Genomic DNA, 13,056 nt, shown 5'->3' on the forward strand with positions numbered 1-13,056 from the left:
GATAGGGTCTAGATATAGAATAATATTTTGGGTCTTCATTGGATCCGAGCCTGAGTAGGGTCTTACCCTAACTATTAACAGACATACTTGAGAAGTGTTAATATAATTTACCTTATATTAAATACCACTCTTATCCTCTGTCTAACGGCACATATGAATAACTTGGTCTAATTGGGTTGAGCAACCTATGTATTTGTATGTGTGGTACAAACTACAAAGTAGTGATCCTCTTGGGTAGAATTTCCACATGATTCTATCTACACCCGTATCAACATCACAAAAGACACAAATACCAGTAGGATACTCAGCGAACCATTAATCTTTGTTTAAATTCTTTTGTTGGTAAAAAATTCACCACCTAAACGAGACAATGTAGTCCTTAAATTGTTCTGTTGGCAAAAACCACTAATTAAATGAAAAAATTTAAGGTTTTTTTCTTTGTATGGTAAGTGGATACAAGTAGGCGTACCAAATTATAGAATTGAATTATACGACACAGGAAAGAAACAAATATATCTTTATAGATTTCACATAACAAAACGCCAGATTTCCAGCATAAATAATTCTGCTAACAAGCTCTTATTCAGCCACCAATATACAAGTGCTAGTCCTCCCAGATCAGCACAAGAGCTCTATGTATTAATCACATCAACTATTTCTCATTTACACAACCTTTATACATAGTAGTATCAATCACGGAACATAACTAAGAGTCGCGCCCACTAAGGCGACTTACATGTCCGTTTTTCCTATAGTGACACTGCTAGTTTCTATTCAGAGAAGAAGGCAAGTATCAGGCTGGGATTTGAGATGCTGTCTGGGTTGCTGCTGCGACCAGTAAGCATGGGCAGTCAAGACTCTATCGAGGAGTTCCTGAGGCACAGGCTCGCCTCGCCTTTGCTGAGGGGCTATTCTTGCCGTGTGGACCAGTGTTTTCCACTTATCCTGAAAACAGAACATTATGTAAGAAAGCCTCTCATTCAGGAACATACTGTGTATGAATATGAGCTTACAGCTCATGTTATCCAAGAGAAATAAAAGTATGTCAAATCTGTATGTTACTCTAATATGAAATACAAAACATATTAAAACCTATAAAAGAACAAACACTTGTATATATCTTGTTCTCTCTATCTTCCAGAAACAAAGAAAAACACATAAAATAAAACCAAACAAAGCAGAGTACATTTCTGCATAAAAGGCACGCTGAATCCTTCGGCAACACAACATAGACAAAGGCCATGTGGTGGTCAGCAATGTAGCTGCAGCATATGATTATTCAAGCAAATAATAATTTGAGAGTTTAAAAACATAAGCAAGTAACGTAACTGGAGTTCTAAAAGATTCCTTCTAAAAGGGGAAGTATTTATTGGAAATGATTGATTTTTTTTCCCTAAGTTCTCATTCTCCCTCCTTACCTTCAAATCCACGTAAGTTCTATGCTTTGCATTTTCAAAAGCTCTCAGCTTAACATCTCGCCATCTGCAATATAAAAGTACTCTGGTGAACAACATAAACAACTAATAGAAAAGTAAACAAACAAAACAGCGATAGAATACACATTAACCGAGGAAGCAAGCATTTTCCGTCATCTTAAGCAAACATTTAGGATGCGTATGCCATTGTGTTTCTTGGTAAGTCCATACTTCGGTTTAGGATGCGTATACTATTGTCTTTCTTTGGATAACTGAAGCATACCTTCCTGTTCCAAGCTTCTCGACAGCCTGAACTAGAGCTTCCACTTCAGCAACAGTGAAAGGTCTACGGATTCTGCGCTGAGCAGATTCTGATCGTTTCAATGTCCGCAAAGGAACCACAGCGAGTGCATCAGGTTTCGTTGCAGGTATGGGAACTAATGCTTCTGTTTCTGTAGCAGTTTTCTGTAATGACATATCAGAAGGGGAAGGAGCTGAATCATAGTCACTTTCTTTGAAGTTCTTGAAATTAATTCCAGGAAGATCAGGTGTAGTATCCCCATTTCCCTGCTGCACAGCATCGTGAGTGATACTGGGAGGAGGGTACCTGGTACCACAACAAGGTACACTGTCAGCAGAAAAAATCAAGACTGAAGTGAATACTTAAACACTGAGCCCATCAGGAGGACTTCATCAATAAGACACAAGAATAGAAAGTTAAAAATTGGCTATTAGACCAGCAACGAGAAGCCAGCATATGTGTCAAGGGTATGCATGCAAGAAACATTTATCAATGTCGATACAGAAGCAATTGCAGCCACACTACTAGACTCAGCAATTACACTTGAAAGTACACAGATTAAAGAATACCTCGCCCGCAGTTGACTGTTGTGCACAAGTTGGCGCGATCGATCTTCAGGACACAATTGTATTGGGGCCTCAGTGACTCTGGGTTCAAGAGTAAAACCCAGGGTATCCATTTTGTTGTCATGAGAAATTCCAGTCTGCAATAAGGTTTTGTTATCATCTCTAATTTTCTTACCCTGAAGAAGCACTCCAACACATATTCCACCACCAAGTACTGCATTCACTGCTTTCATAACTGTTCTCTGCAAAACATTAAAGCAAACGATAGTTGTGATATGCATCAAGAGAACTTAAACTGAGTTGACTCAGAAGTTCGAGACAATAAGATAGGTTATGCAGAAAGGTGGTCTGGAAATCAATTCAATTTTATTTCATCAAATCTGACAATGGTAAGCAAATCATAACCCCCAATCTTAAATAGAGCAGTATGTGTAAGAATAAAGAGATGATCAATTATACAAACTTCTGAAACTGAAGAAACTCATTTTAAGAACAATGGTCCTATGTCTTGAACTAATTCTACCTCCCCAGATGGTATCAATGTGTAAAACAGGCTATTTTGCACAGGTAGCATGACCTGCCTTTTTCATAGATATGCATTTTCTCATTTACAACATCAATATTTTCTTTTTCATCGCTACAACATTTAGCTTTGTCAGCTGATATCTAGAACAGGCAGAATTGTTGTTGAAATACCTTCAGACAACCAACAGTTGCAGTTTCTGGAATCTCAATGAATAACTCCGGGACCCTAAAAGACTTGATCTTAAGCTTCACTGAAGGTTTAAAACAACTCATGAGAATCTCTTCGAATGTCATGTATTGACCAACCAATGAAAAAAATGAATTACCCATGAACCACTCCCATACCGTGGGGATTCCCAGAGGGAAAAGATGCATGTTCACCTGTTATAGAAGTTGAAATTGTGATCACTACATTTAATTTCAAATCAATTGTATCCAAGAAAATTCCGCAACTTGCCTGATGTGTTTGTGAGATAGTGCATGGATCGAAAAAGAGAGAGAGAGAGAGAGAGAGTTATCTGAGATTAAAATTTACCTCTTGGAGGTGTTGGAGGAGAATCCCGTTCACCTTCATTAGTGCCATTTTCAACCACACATATTCCATTGCTGTCAATGCCTTCATCACAATTCGACCCTGAGCCACAGTCATAAAATTTCCTCTTTTTGAAAGGATAATCCCTCATAGACCTTTCGCACTTGAAATTGTTCTTCCTGTTGAGGTAATTGCATCTTTCTATATCTGAATGCATGATAATACCATACATAACACACTTATAAATCATGTGACCGTATCAAACCACTGACGACCATGTAAACTAAACAATTTTATCTCAACTCACCAGCGTTATAATGTTCATCGTCCTTCAAATCCAGAGTGACTTTAAAACGCTTTGATGGTAGCGTCTTCTTGGTCCCGTGATCTCCAACACGTGATGGTCTACAGGCCTTATTTCCAGTGCTAGGGTCATTTAACGCAGAGTAATTTTCGTCATCATCTCTAGTAGCTAACTTTTTATAATCCCGGATAACAGGGAGAGCACCAGAAGGAGTGTGTTTACTGCAAAACGGAAACTTTACACTATCAATTGAACTAATAAATGCTGAAGGCTTTCTGTCCCAAGCCTCTGGACGCCCTGAACTGTGCATATCATTCCTATTTCTTTTTGTCAAATTCTTATTATTTGCTGAGGCATTATTTATCTGTTTCCTACTTTCATCTTCTGATTCACTCTTAGCAGATAGTCCGCAATCAGAAGACACAACATCTACAGAAGGACTAGAAATTCCAAGTCGAAGCTTGCAATCATCATCAACCAATTGTTCTGCAGAACCAACCTTCTCTGAGCAATCCGAAGTCGTTATTCCAGATGTAGGTCTTGATATTGCATCATTTTGAGCACATGTAAGCTCATTCGAACAAATCTTTAAATTAGGAGCTTCTGAGACAAGCTCAGTAAATAGAAAATTCCTTTCATAGCAATCTCGATCAAAAGATTTTTCTTCAAAAGGTTCAGCTTCGTTCTTTTCTTCTTTCTCAACTGAACTTACAACAATTGCTTGTTGTTCCCTTCCAGAAGATGTATCCACAGATGGAGGAGACCGTCCTGTGTCCAACAGTATCTTGTCGGCTACAGTTGCCAATAAGTCAAATGCACACAATTGGCGGTTGCCAGCCTTACTCTTAAATAAGCACCTCCTCTAAAACAAACAATGAAATAAATGAGTAGAGTAAGTTTTTAAAGCGACAGGCTGGAAAATACTAGAAACTGTATCCCAGGAGAGTCTTTTATTACCCTGACTGATCTCGCAGCTCGTGGCGTAGGAGGCACCTGATAGCCATTAAATCCATATTCCAACCTCTTCTCCAACACCATAACTTAGGAAACACATCAAGGAAATTCATAAAGGAGAACACACCGACGCTGTTAATCTTGCTTAACCATAAAGACCTCCAAGGAAATCAGCGACACACCTAGTACACGCCTAGGACACAAGCAAAGCACAATAGCCTGCCAAGCCTAGTCACATTAGGACCATCAGAGTTCAGAAGAATAAAGCAGATACTAATTTACAGAGGTCAGGTTACAAAAGATTAACCACAAAACTTAGATATTGTAACAAAGGACTCGACTAAGCAATTAACACAGCCCAAATCTCAGTATTTAATCCTCAAAATAGACACAACCCTGAGAAGATACAGAATTTGTGCCACAAACCTACTTTGCTACATAGAGAAGTAAAGAAACAGTGATTAACTTTCTAGACACAATAAATCATTTCTCTTCTCCTCTATGGGAAAACTATGACATATAAGTAAATTGAAGAGGGGATACAAAGAGTAGGGAAAACAAAACCCTCAGCAAAACTGTAATGAAAGGATTTCAAGTAGAAATTGTAACAACACACACCATAAGATCTGCTTCACTGAATTTTGGAAATATTTATGAAATAACTTGCTGGCAAATGATACATAATCAGAGAAAAACAGAATAACCATAGCATCTTGAAAAACTCATACCAGAGCACAAACATTAATAACTTTTCAATAATAGATCTAAACACCTTGGACCCGAAATTCATTCCCTGAAAACCAAAAGAAAAGATACTTTGCATAGCAGAAATCATAATCAAAGACCAAATACCAAATTCATAATGGTAACAACGACAATCGTCCGACTCGGAGGAAAATGGCAGCATCTAATTAAGAACAAACAACAAGATATGCAGAACCAAAGCCTTTCTGGACGTCTGAAAAACTGAAAGAAAGAGGAATCAAGGCCTTTCAAATTCAAACACATTCCTCCTTACAAAGAAAAGAAAGAAAACAAACTCGCAAAGATTCAGATTAAGTACTCAGTTCCCTGTATTATTCTTCAAAAAAAGCAAAATCCTCATCCAAAACATCCAACTTTGCACAAGTACATAGAATAAAGAGTCCCAGAATCAGATCATCTCACCTTCTAAGAACCAATTCTCTTGCATGCAACCATAAACCACCAAATTCCACATCTTTCCTTGAGAAATCAAAATCCATAAACCTACACTACAAACAACAGCAAGATCATCAGAATTTTCATCGTGAAAGTAGGAACCCAAAAGCAGAATCTGAATTTCCCATCTCCATCAACCAGATCATTAAACACAGTTAAAATCACATGACACAGAAAATCCCTCGAGATTCATCATTGTCGATAAAGAAAGCCCAGAAACCCTGAGAAAACCATCCTCCTCTCTAATTCCAACGCTTAAACCCCAACTCTTATAACCATTGACCCCTGTCACCGGACATATCGGTAGTTGCCCAATTCCCCCACTGGCTACAGCAGGTTACCGGAAAGAACTGCCTTAAGACTTGTTCTTTCCTAGGCCACACCTCATCTGGGATTCTGCCACATGGCGGAGAGACGGCCATCCTGTGGTCGTGCCTCCTTTACGCCCTCGACAAAAACGTTGCGTCACCAAGCGAGGGAATTTCTTTTAAAATTCCCTCACATTTTTTTCCTTTTTTTTTCCCTTTAAAATAAGAAAATAATAATAATAATTTTTTTAGGGGTTAATGTTCCTCTGTTTTAGGGTATGAGTAGTTAATGCCAAGGAAAGGCGAGCTGTAAGGAGCTTCTTACAAACTGATTTTTGCCTTATAATTACAAACTTTTCTGTTTTTAGAAAAGCATTCTTTTAGATAAAAGCGTAAGGTTCTAATGAAATTAAAGCGGACAATACCTTGCGTAATGGAACATCAATCATACCATACGCCGCATCATTTTGCTTTGTCTATATGAATTAGGTTGTGTGCCGATCTCAAGCCCTTGTCTGGGGGCTGATGATCAGGGCAGTGGGCATGTGTCCCACATCAGTTGTATTCGAGTAGATTAAATAGCTCATAAGATCCAAAGCCTCCTATAATCAAACTATAAGGCTCATATAAAACTTGATTAGATAATACCTTGAGCAATAAAGCATCAATTTACGTCGTGTGCTGAATCAAGTAACAAAATATTAAATTATGATTTAAAATTATAACTCGTGTATATATTAAATGATAATAATTTAAATTTATTATAATAAAATTATTAGTGAAAATAACTATGTCTGAAATTACTAATTATAAACAATCAGCGACACATATATAATTAATGACAATATAAATTAGCGATAATGGCACACTCGATATGTATACTTAATTTATTACATAAAAATATGGTCTAAAAGTTAGAATCATAAAGTTGGAGAGGAAAGAAAAAATTATCAGTTAATAGATTAAAATGCAATATTCTAACCGTATCATGTTTAATATATAACACAGATAGATAAAATAATAATTATATCTATTATTATTACTACATTATCACTATACACATATCATCAATTATTTATAATGACAATTTTATCATTAGTTATTCTTAGTGACATCTTTTATAAATATATATATATATATATATATATATTATTACTATCAAAACTATGAAAATTATTATATTGATAAAATAAAAACTTTTGTCACTTAAAATGTACATAATTAGTGATAATTTTAATATACCACTTAAAGTTTTGTTGTTATTATTATTATTATTATTATTATTTGAGTAGTGTCAATAATTCTCTACCAATTTAAAAGGAACACTACTGGTTGAGAGTTAATATTAAAGTAGTTGTAGTAGTAGCACACTTGATATTCTATTAAAATATGATAAATATTCACCATGTTGTAATGGGGAGAAAGCCCATGGACATCTTTCTGTGTCGTTATTTGCTAGCAAATTGGTGTAAGAAAATGAAGCGAAATTCTCCGAACGATCAGATTGATCCCACAAACAATTGGCTGACTCGATCAATCATGTGAAGATGGTCACAAACAAGTGATACTTGACTTCATCGATGTAATGATGGAGAAACGCATTGTTCCCGAAACAGTACATCGAACTTGAACATTTTTTACTCGCACCAACACTCAATGGCACCTAATTTTGGGTTGTTGAGACGGAAATTGATCCTCATACATAACAAAATAAGTTTGTAATTAGGTAAACTAGAAGTCCCTCCTCATCAAACTTAGGAAGGCGTGGGCCAGTTAACTACCGCTCCTAACTAATGACACAGAAATTAGGTCAAAAGAACCTGGTTTCGTTTGGAATAAGCCCAACAGTGCAAGGGTCTATGTCTGATGAAGCAAGCTTTCGGACAAGCACACACCCATCCCTTCCATTTCAGGACTCTGTCTAATTAAATATGTTGAACTGAAATGAGGACACATACTTGCCCTCCTCTCACTAATAATCATTTAGTTTCTTGTTAAAAAGTCCCCAAATCATCGTAATTCCTCTATACTTAGTTCTTTTGCAAGAGGAGTGCTGATCTCGTTCTCTAACACGACAACTCAGCTGCCAATACATCATCCTTAAATATTATATAAATGGAACACAAACACTTATATGTTTGTTTGATTACGTGCAGATAAGCCCATCAAGTTTAATTTAGTTAGAGAAATTAAAACTCCATAATTAAAAAGTTATGAATTTAAATCTCATCAATATATAGGTATGGATCTATTTTAATAATATTTTTTAATTAATTCTAATAGTAGTTATTGATTAACTATCATTAAAAGTGCTGGACTAACCAAAAAATATTATATAACTGTAATCGATTCTTTAAATAAAATAATAATTACGTAGAGGATCCAACTAGTATATAAAACTCCAGTATATAATAAAAAATTCTCCTTCAATGACAACATTACAAGCATTATTTTTTTAAATATATTCATGCCATATATAATTTTTTTTTATAAAATAAATATTATTTTTATACATATATATATAATGAAATAAAAGATATAATAAAATTCGAATTAAAAAATTTGATGACTGCATCAGACAAATTAGTCCAGAATGTGTATATGGCACTACAGTGGCTTTATGACCAGCCTAAAAATAAATGGAATAAGACAGAATAAAGCCCCTAGCATGTGACATCATGAACAAAAACAAAATTTGATGCCATCTATTTTAAATATTACAAACTCAAAATTTTGTCACTTGGACTAAATTATTCCTTATTTTATTTGAATAGTACATTTTAAAAAGTTTTTTTTATTAAGATTTTTAAATATTAAACGATGAATATTAATTATGTTATGATATAAAAACTACATGCCCACAAATAAAAAGACTAAAACATCCTTCAACAATTTTTTGGTAACCTTACACTATAAGAAGCCTCGCTATTTGCTCAAGGAACCAGTAGTGTTGTCATTTATTGTCGCCGCACCATTTATTTTTTATTTAATATGTACGATGTTCAACGTTATACTGATATGATTGGTTCAACTGGATAAACACTATCAGTACTCCAATTTTATTTTTGTTTTAAACACTCACTCACACAAAATTACATGCATACACTTAAAATTCGAACATGAAATTTTTCATAGAGAAGTCTTGTGTCTGAACTATTGGGTTGTTCATTCACAGAAACCAGTACCTCAGCCCTGGCTTTTTACACTCATGCACTCAATATACATCCACATCTAATGTTCCAAAAGGAGACCTTCCATAGAGAAGTCTTGTACTCGAACTATTGGGTTGTTCCCTCTAAAATCCAGTACCCTAGTTCTGGCTTTTTACACTCATGCACTCAACATACATTCACATCTAATGCTCTAATTGGAGACCTCCTATAGAGAAGTCTTGTGTCCGAACTATTAGGTTGTCCCCTCTAAAAACCAGTACCCCAGCCTAGCTTTTTACACTCATGAACTCAACATACATCCACATCTAATGTTCTAATCGGAGGCCTTCCATAGAGAAATCTTATGCCCAAACCATTAGGTTGACCCCCTTAGGACTAATACCCCAACCCTAATGTTTTAAGTACGTTCACTTAATTGCATCAATGCAACTTATCACTATCAAATTGTCCGATTTATATATCAAAAAACTAAAATTGAGATCTACTTAATACTTATTTTATTTAACACGTGCTTCTAAATTACCAAAAGAAAGTAATTAAGAAAAAAACAATTATTACCAAGAAGACTCATGCCCCACCTCATATCATATTACATCTAGATAACACAAATAGTGAAATGTACACATAAAGGGAGAAATGATTTTCAGAATAGATGTACATGAAAATTTTCGTAATGAATTTGAACAAGAAATTGGTAAAAGAATTAGGGAAGGTGGGAAGGCAGCAATTGGTCAACGACGTTGGTGACAGCGCAAACAACCCTCAATCGTGACCATTTGTAGCAACGTTAGGAGAGAAAATGTTTCAAACCAACTCAACTGAACTACTCCAATCCCAACTATTTAATACCAACAAACAAGAAATTCAGTTTTCCAACAATTGGCAGTTGAGTTAGCCTTTGGTTGCCCCAGACAAATGTACGGTACAACCACTAAAACACAATCCCAATTTTTTTGTGTTAATTTTCTATCACGCTTTCGTATCATATTGATATCACACTCGTATATGTATTGTATGCGACTGCAGTTTTATTCTGTAATTTAATTTGATTACACTTTTTAATTTGAAAAACAAAATGCATGTCGATCACCAATTAATTTAAGATAATACCAATATATGATACGAAAGTGTGATAAAAGATCTAAATAAAAATTTGAACCCTATACTAAAGACAATGCTTTTGAACACGACGTGACCCCCTCAATTCTTTCTCTAATTTGTTACTTCCCCCCACCCCCAATCATTATTATTAAACCCCCTGTACAATGGATTACCCATAATTTGGAATCAACCGCAACTCCAGAAATCCTTCTGCCCGCTCCATATTCTGCTCCTCATAACTTTGCCGAAACGCGAAAGAGTTGAGAGCTATGGCTTTTGACTGTAACGAGAGGAAAACTCTGCTTTTCTCTGATTTGTTCAAACCTCATCGAAATACTATCATGTCGAAATTGGAAGGCTCAAGCTCGAGCTCGAGCTCGAATCTGTCTTCGTCTTGTGATTCGTCATCCTCGGGTTTCAGCACGCCGTTGTATTCGGATTTGGGGTCATCCGAAGGCGACGACGACGGAGACTTCATCGCCGAGTTGACTCGTCAGATGGCTGAGTGCATGCTGCAAGAAGAAGAAGAAAACGCAGATGTAAACCACGTTTTTGAGGTAAGCTTATATTGGAAGAACAGTGATTGGAGCTCTTCTTACTCCTTGCAGTGTCCATGGCTAATCCTTTGTTGGTGATATTAAAGGGAAGTCGGCCTGCGAAAAGTAAGAAAGAGAGGAGTGATGTGGATTCTGGCGGCGTTCAATATTCCAGCCCAGTCTGCGTTAACAATGGAAGGCCGCCGATTCAAGTAAGCCAAAATTTCTGCTTATATATTTATTTTGTAATACTTGTATAATAATTATATGATAAGGATATTACAACTATGTATAATTAATTTAGATCTGATCGGACTCTATTTGAGTTAGAAATCTCCATTACAAAGACAGAACTGTTGTCTCAGTCCACCACAGATAAATGCTAATCAATACATTATTTTGGTTGTAGGTGTATGAGTTGAAAAATCAACCAGAAGTAGTATGCAAAGAGAGACGACGAGCCAAAGGGACCGAGTCGACTCAGCAGAAACAGCTTCCGAAAACAGAGCAACAGCACTATATGCAATACAGAGGGAGAGAATGGGGAATTAGCCATGGGCACTCCGGGTCAGGTATGCAGGCCGTTTTTCTTGGTGGATCCGGATCGAGAACTGGGTCTCCTGGCACCGGAGTCTTTTTGCCTCGTGGAGCTAGAGATCCGACTCACCTCAAAAAGAAATCGGGTAAGCAGTAACGTAATCTTTAATTCTTTTCAACTCAATATCTTTTAGGCTTAGGAATGGAATCAAATGAAGATGGAATGAATTTAGAAATAAAATAAGAAAAAAAATAAATAATATTTTTATAATTAGTATACATAACAAATTTAGAAGATAATAAAATTTTTATTTTTTTAGTTGATCCATTCACATAATTAATAATTAAAAAATAATAATTAGTAGTGGAAAAAAATTATTTTTATGATAAATTTTCCTTTAGTAATTTTTTTGAAATAAATTACTTATTTAAATTTTATTGAATATGCTCAATTCAATGTATAAAAGTCGTATTTTCAAATTGCTTATAAAATGTTATAAACAATTTATGAAATATCTCATATGTTAATGACAAGATATACATATGTGTGTGTGTGAAAAAAATTATTTATTTACATAAAAAAAATTATTGACTCAATAGTTTTGTACAAAAAAATAATAATAATTTGAATAACCAAATGGAGTAATTTATTTAATCATAATACACCCACCATATTATTAAAAAAATATTTTGAATTAATAAAATAATTAAATATAAAACTAATATTTACTTTTTGATTACCATGCCTACCCAATTAATTCTCAGTAGCAGATACAGAAACTACTTAATTTTAATTAATTATAAAACTAAATATTATATTAATACAAGAAAAAAAAATTCAATCCCATCATATTGAGAATAATTAATACCATGTCGGAAGATGGAATGACTAATCTCTTATACAAACAAATAAAATTTTTTATGGGAATAAGTATTTCTAGACCTAAATTATTTTTTCAAACACTAAAACTTTAACTCCAAAATTTATTTAAATTTTTGCTTTTGTTTTCAAACACTCTGTACTTCACTAGTTTTATAAATTTTTTTGTAATTATTTCAGATACATGAATAAAATTTAAGGTAAATTACAATGAAATTAAATTTGTCATAATTGTAAATAAATCCTCGTTGTTTGAAAAATTTACAAATAGCTTTATAAAATTAACGGCCGTTTAACTAATACCCTTTTCATAAAAGTCTGTATAAGAAAATATTTGCAATTTTCATACAATGAGAAATTATTTATAATAATAATAAATCTAAGACAAGCACATTGTAACAACCTTAAAAAGATGTAATTGTTAAACCACTTTAATTGGTGTTTATTTGTAGTTCTATGAATGGGAAGTAGAGAATCTTTGTATATGAAAAAGGGTGTAGATTCCTTGATATTTGGTTGTGAAGAGATGGTGAGAGATGACTTGTCTGAGTTTGCATCTTCTTCGTCTAGTTGGACTTGTACGATATAATATGATTTATCATCAACAGCTTGATGTAGTAATGTAATTAATGTAGGAAAGTGGATGAAGCAATAAGCTTAGATTGGAATCCTGTTGGGTGGAATCCCACCTCGAATATGCATCACCCAATTACCTTGATTTGGA

At 34.7% G+C, this 13,056-nt stretch overlaps 2 protein-coding genes across 4 annotated transcripts in view; one reads left to right on the top strand and one right to left on the bottom strand.

Annotated features, from left to right (window-relative positions):
- On the bottom strand, positions 557–5,997 carry LOC105170635 (telomere repeat-binding protein 5). Of its 2 annotated transcripts, none has more exons than XM_011091485.2 (10): positions 5,765–5,997; positions 4,601–4,816; positions 3,647–4,505; positions 3,343–3,546; positions 3,153–3,188; positions 2,979–3,058; positions 2,286–2,524; positions 1,699–2,022; positions 1,419–1,482; positions 557–945 (listed from the first exon to the last, which is right to left on the bottom strand). In XM_011091485.2, exons 2-10 carry the CDS (start codon positions 4,679–4,681, stop codon positions 775–777), a joined length of 2,058 nt encoding a protein of 685 aa, XP_011089787.1. In that variant the 5' UTR covers positions 4,682–4,816; positions 5,765–5,997; the 3' UTR covers positions 557–774. The 2 variants fall into 2 exon arrangements, with proteins under 2 accessions (XP_011089787.1, XP_011089786.1); XM_011091484.2 differs by having other exon boundaries at positions 4,601–4,825.
- LOC105170638 overlaps positions 10,469–13,056 on the top strand; it is a 5,064-nt gene continuing 2,476 nt past the window's right edge. Inside the window, exons 1-3 of one of the 2 annotated variants that reach the window (XM_011091489.2) lie at positions 10,469–10,936; positions 11,023–11,127; positions 11,325–11,598. In XM_011091489.2, coding sequence (XP_011089791.1) covers positions 10,649–10,936; positions 11,023–11,127; positions 11,325–11,598 — 667 coding nt within the window. In that variant the 5' untranslated portion in view covers positions 10,469–10,648. The remainder of the gene's footprint in view (positions 10,937–11,022; positions 11,128–11,324; positions 11,599–13,056) is intronic. The other variant, XM_011091488.2, reaches the window with a different exon arrangement.

Source organism: Sesamum indicum, linkage group LG9 (assembly GCF_000512975.1).
Source record: "Sesamum indicum cultivar Zhongzhi No. 13 linkage group LG9, S_indicum_v1.0, whole genome shotgun sequence".
NCBI lineage: Eukaryota > Viridiplantae > Streptophyta > Magnoliopsida > Lamiales > Pedaliaceae > Sesamum > Sesamum indicum.

Coding starts and splice junctions, on each gene's coding strand:
- LOC105170635 (XM_011091485.2), bottom strand. CDS start 4,681: ATGGTGTTGGAGAAGAGGTTGGAATATGGATTTAATGGCTATCAGGTG. Junction 3,547..3,646: donor CGATGAACATTATAACGCTG/GTGAGTTGAGAT, acceptor TCATGCATTCAG/ATATAGAAAGATGCAATTAC. Junction 2,023..2,285: donor AACAGTCAACTGCGGGCGAG/GTATTCTTTAAT, acceptor TTGTGGTACCAG/GTACCCTCCTCCCAGTATCA.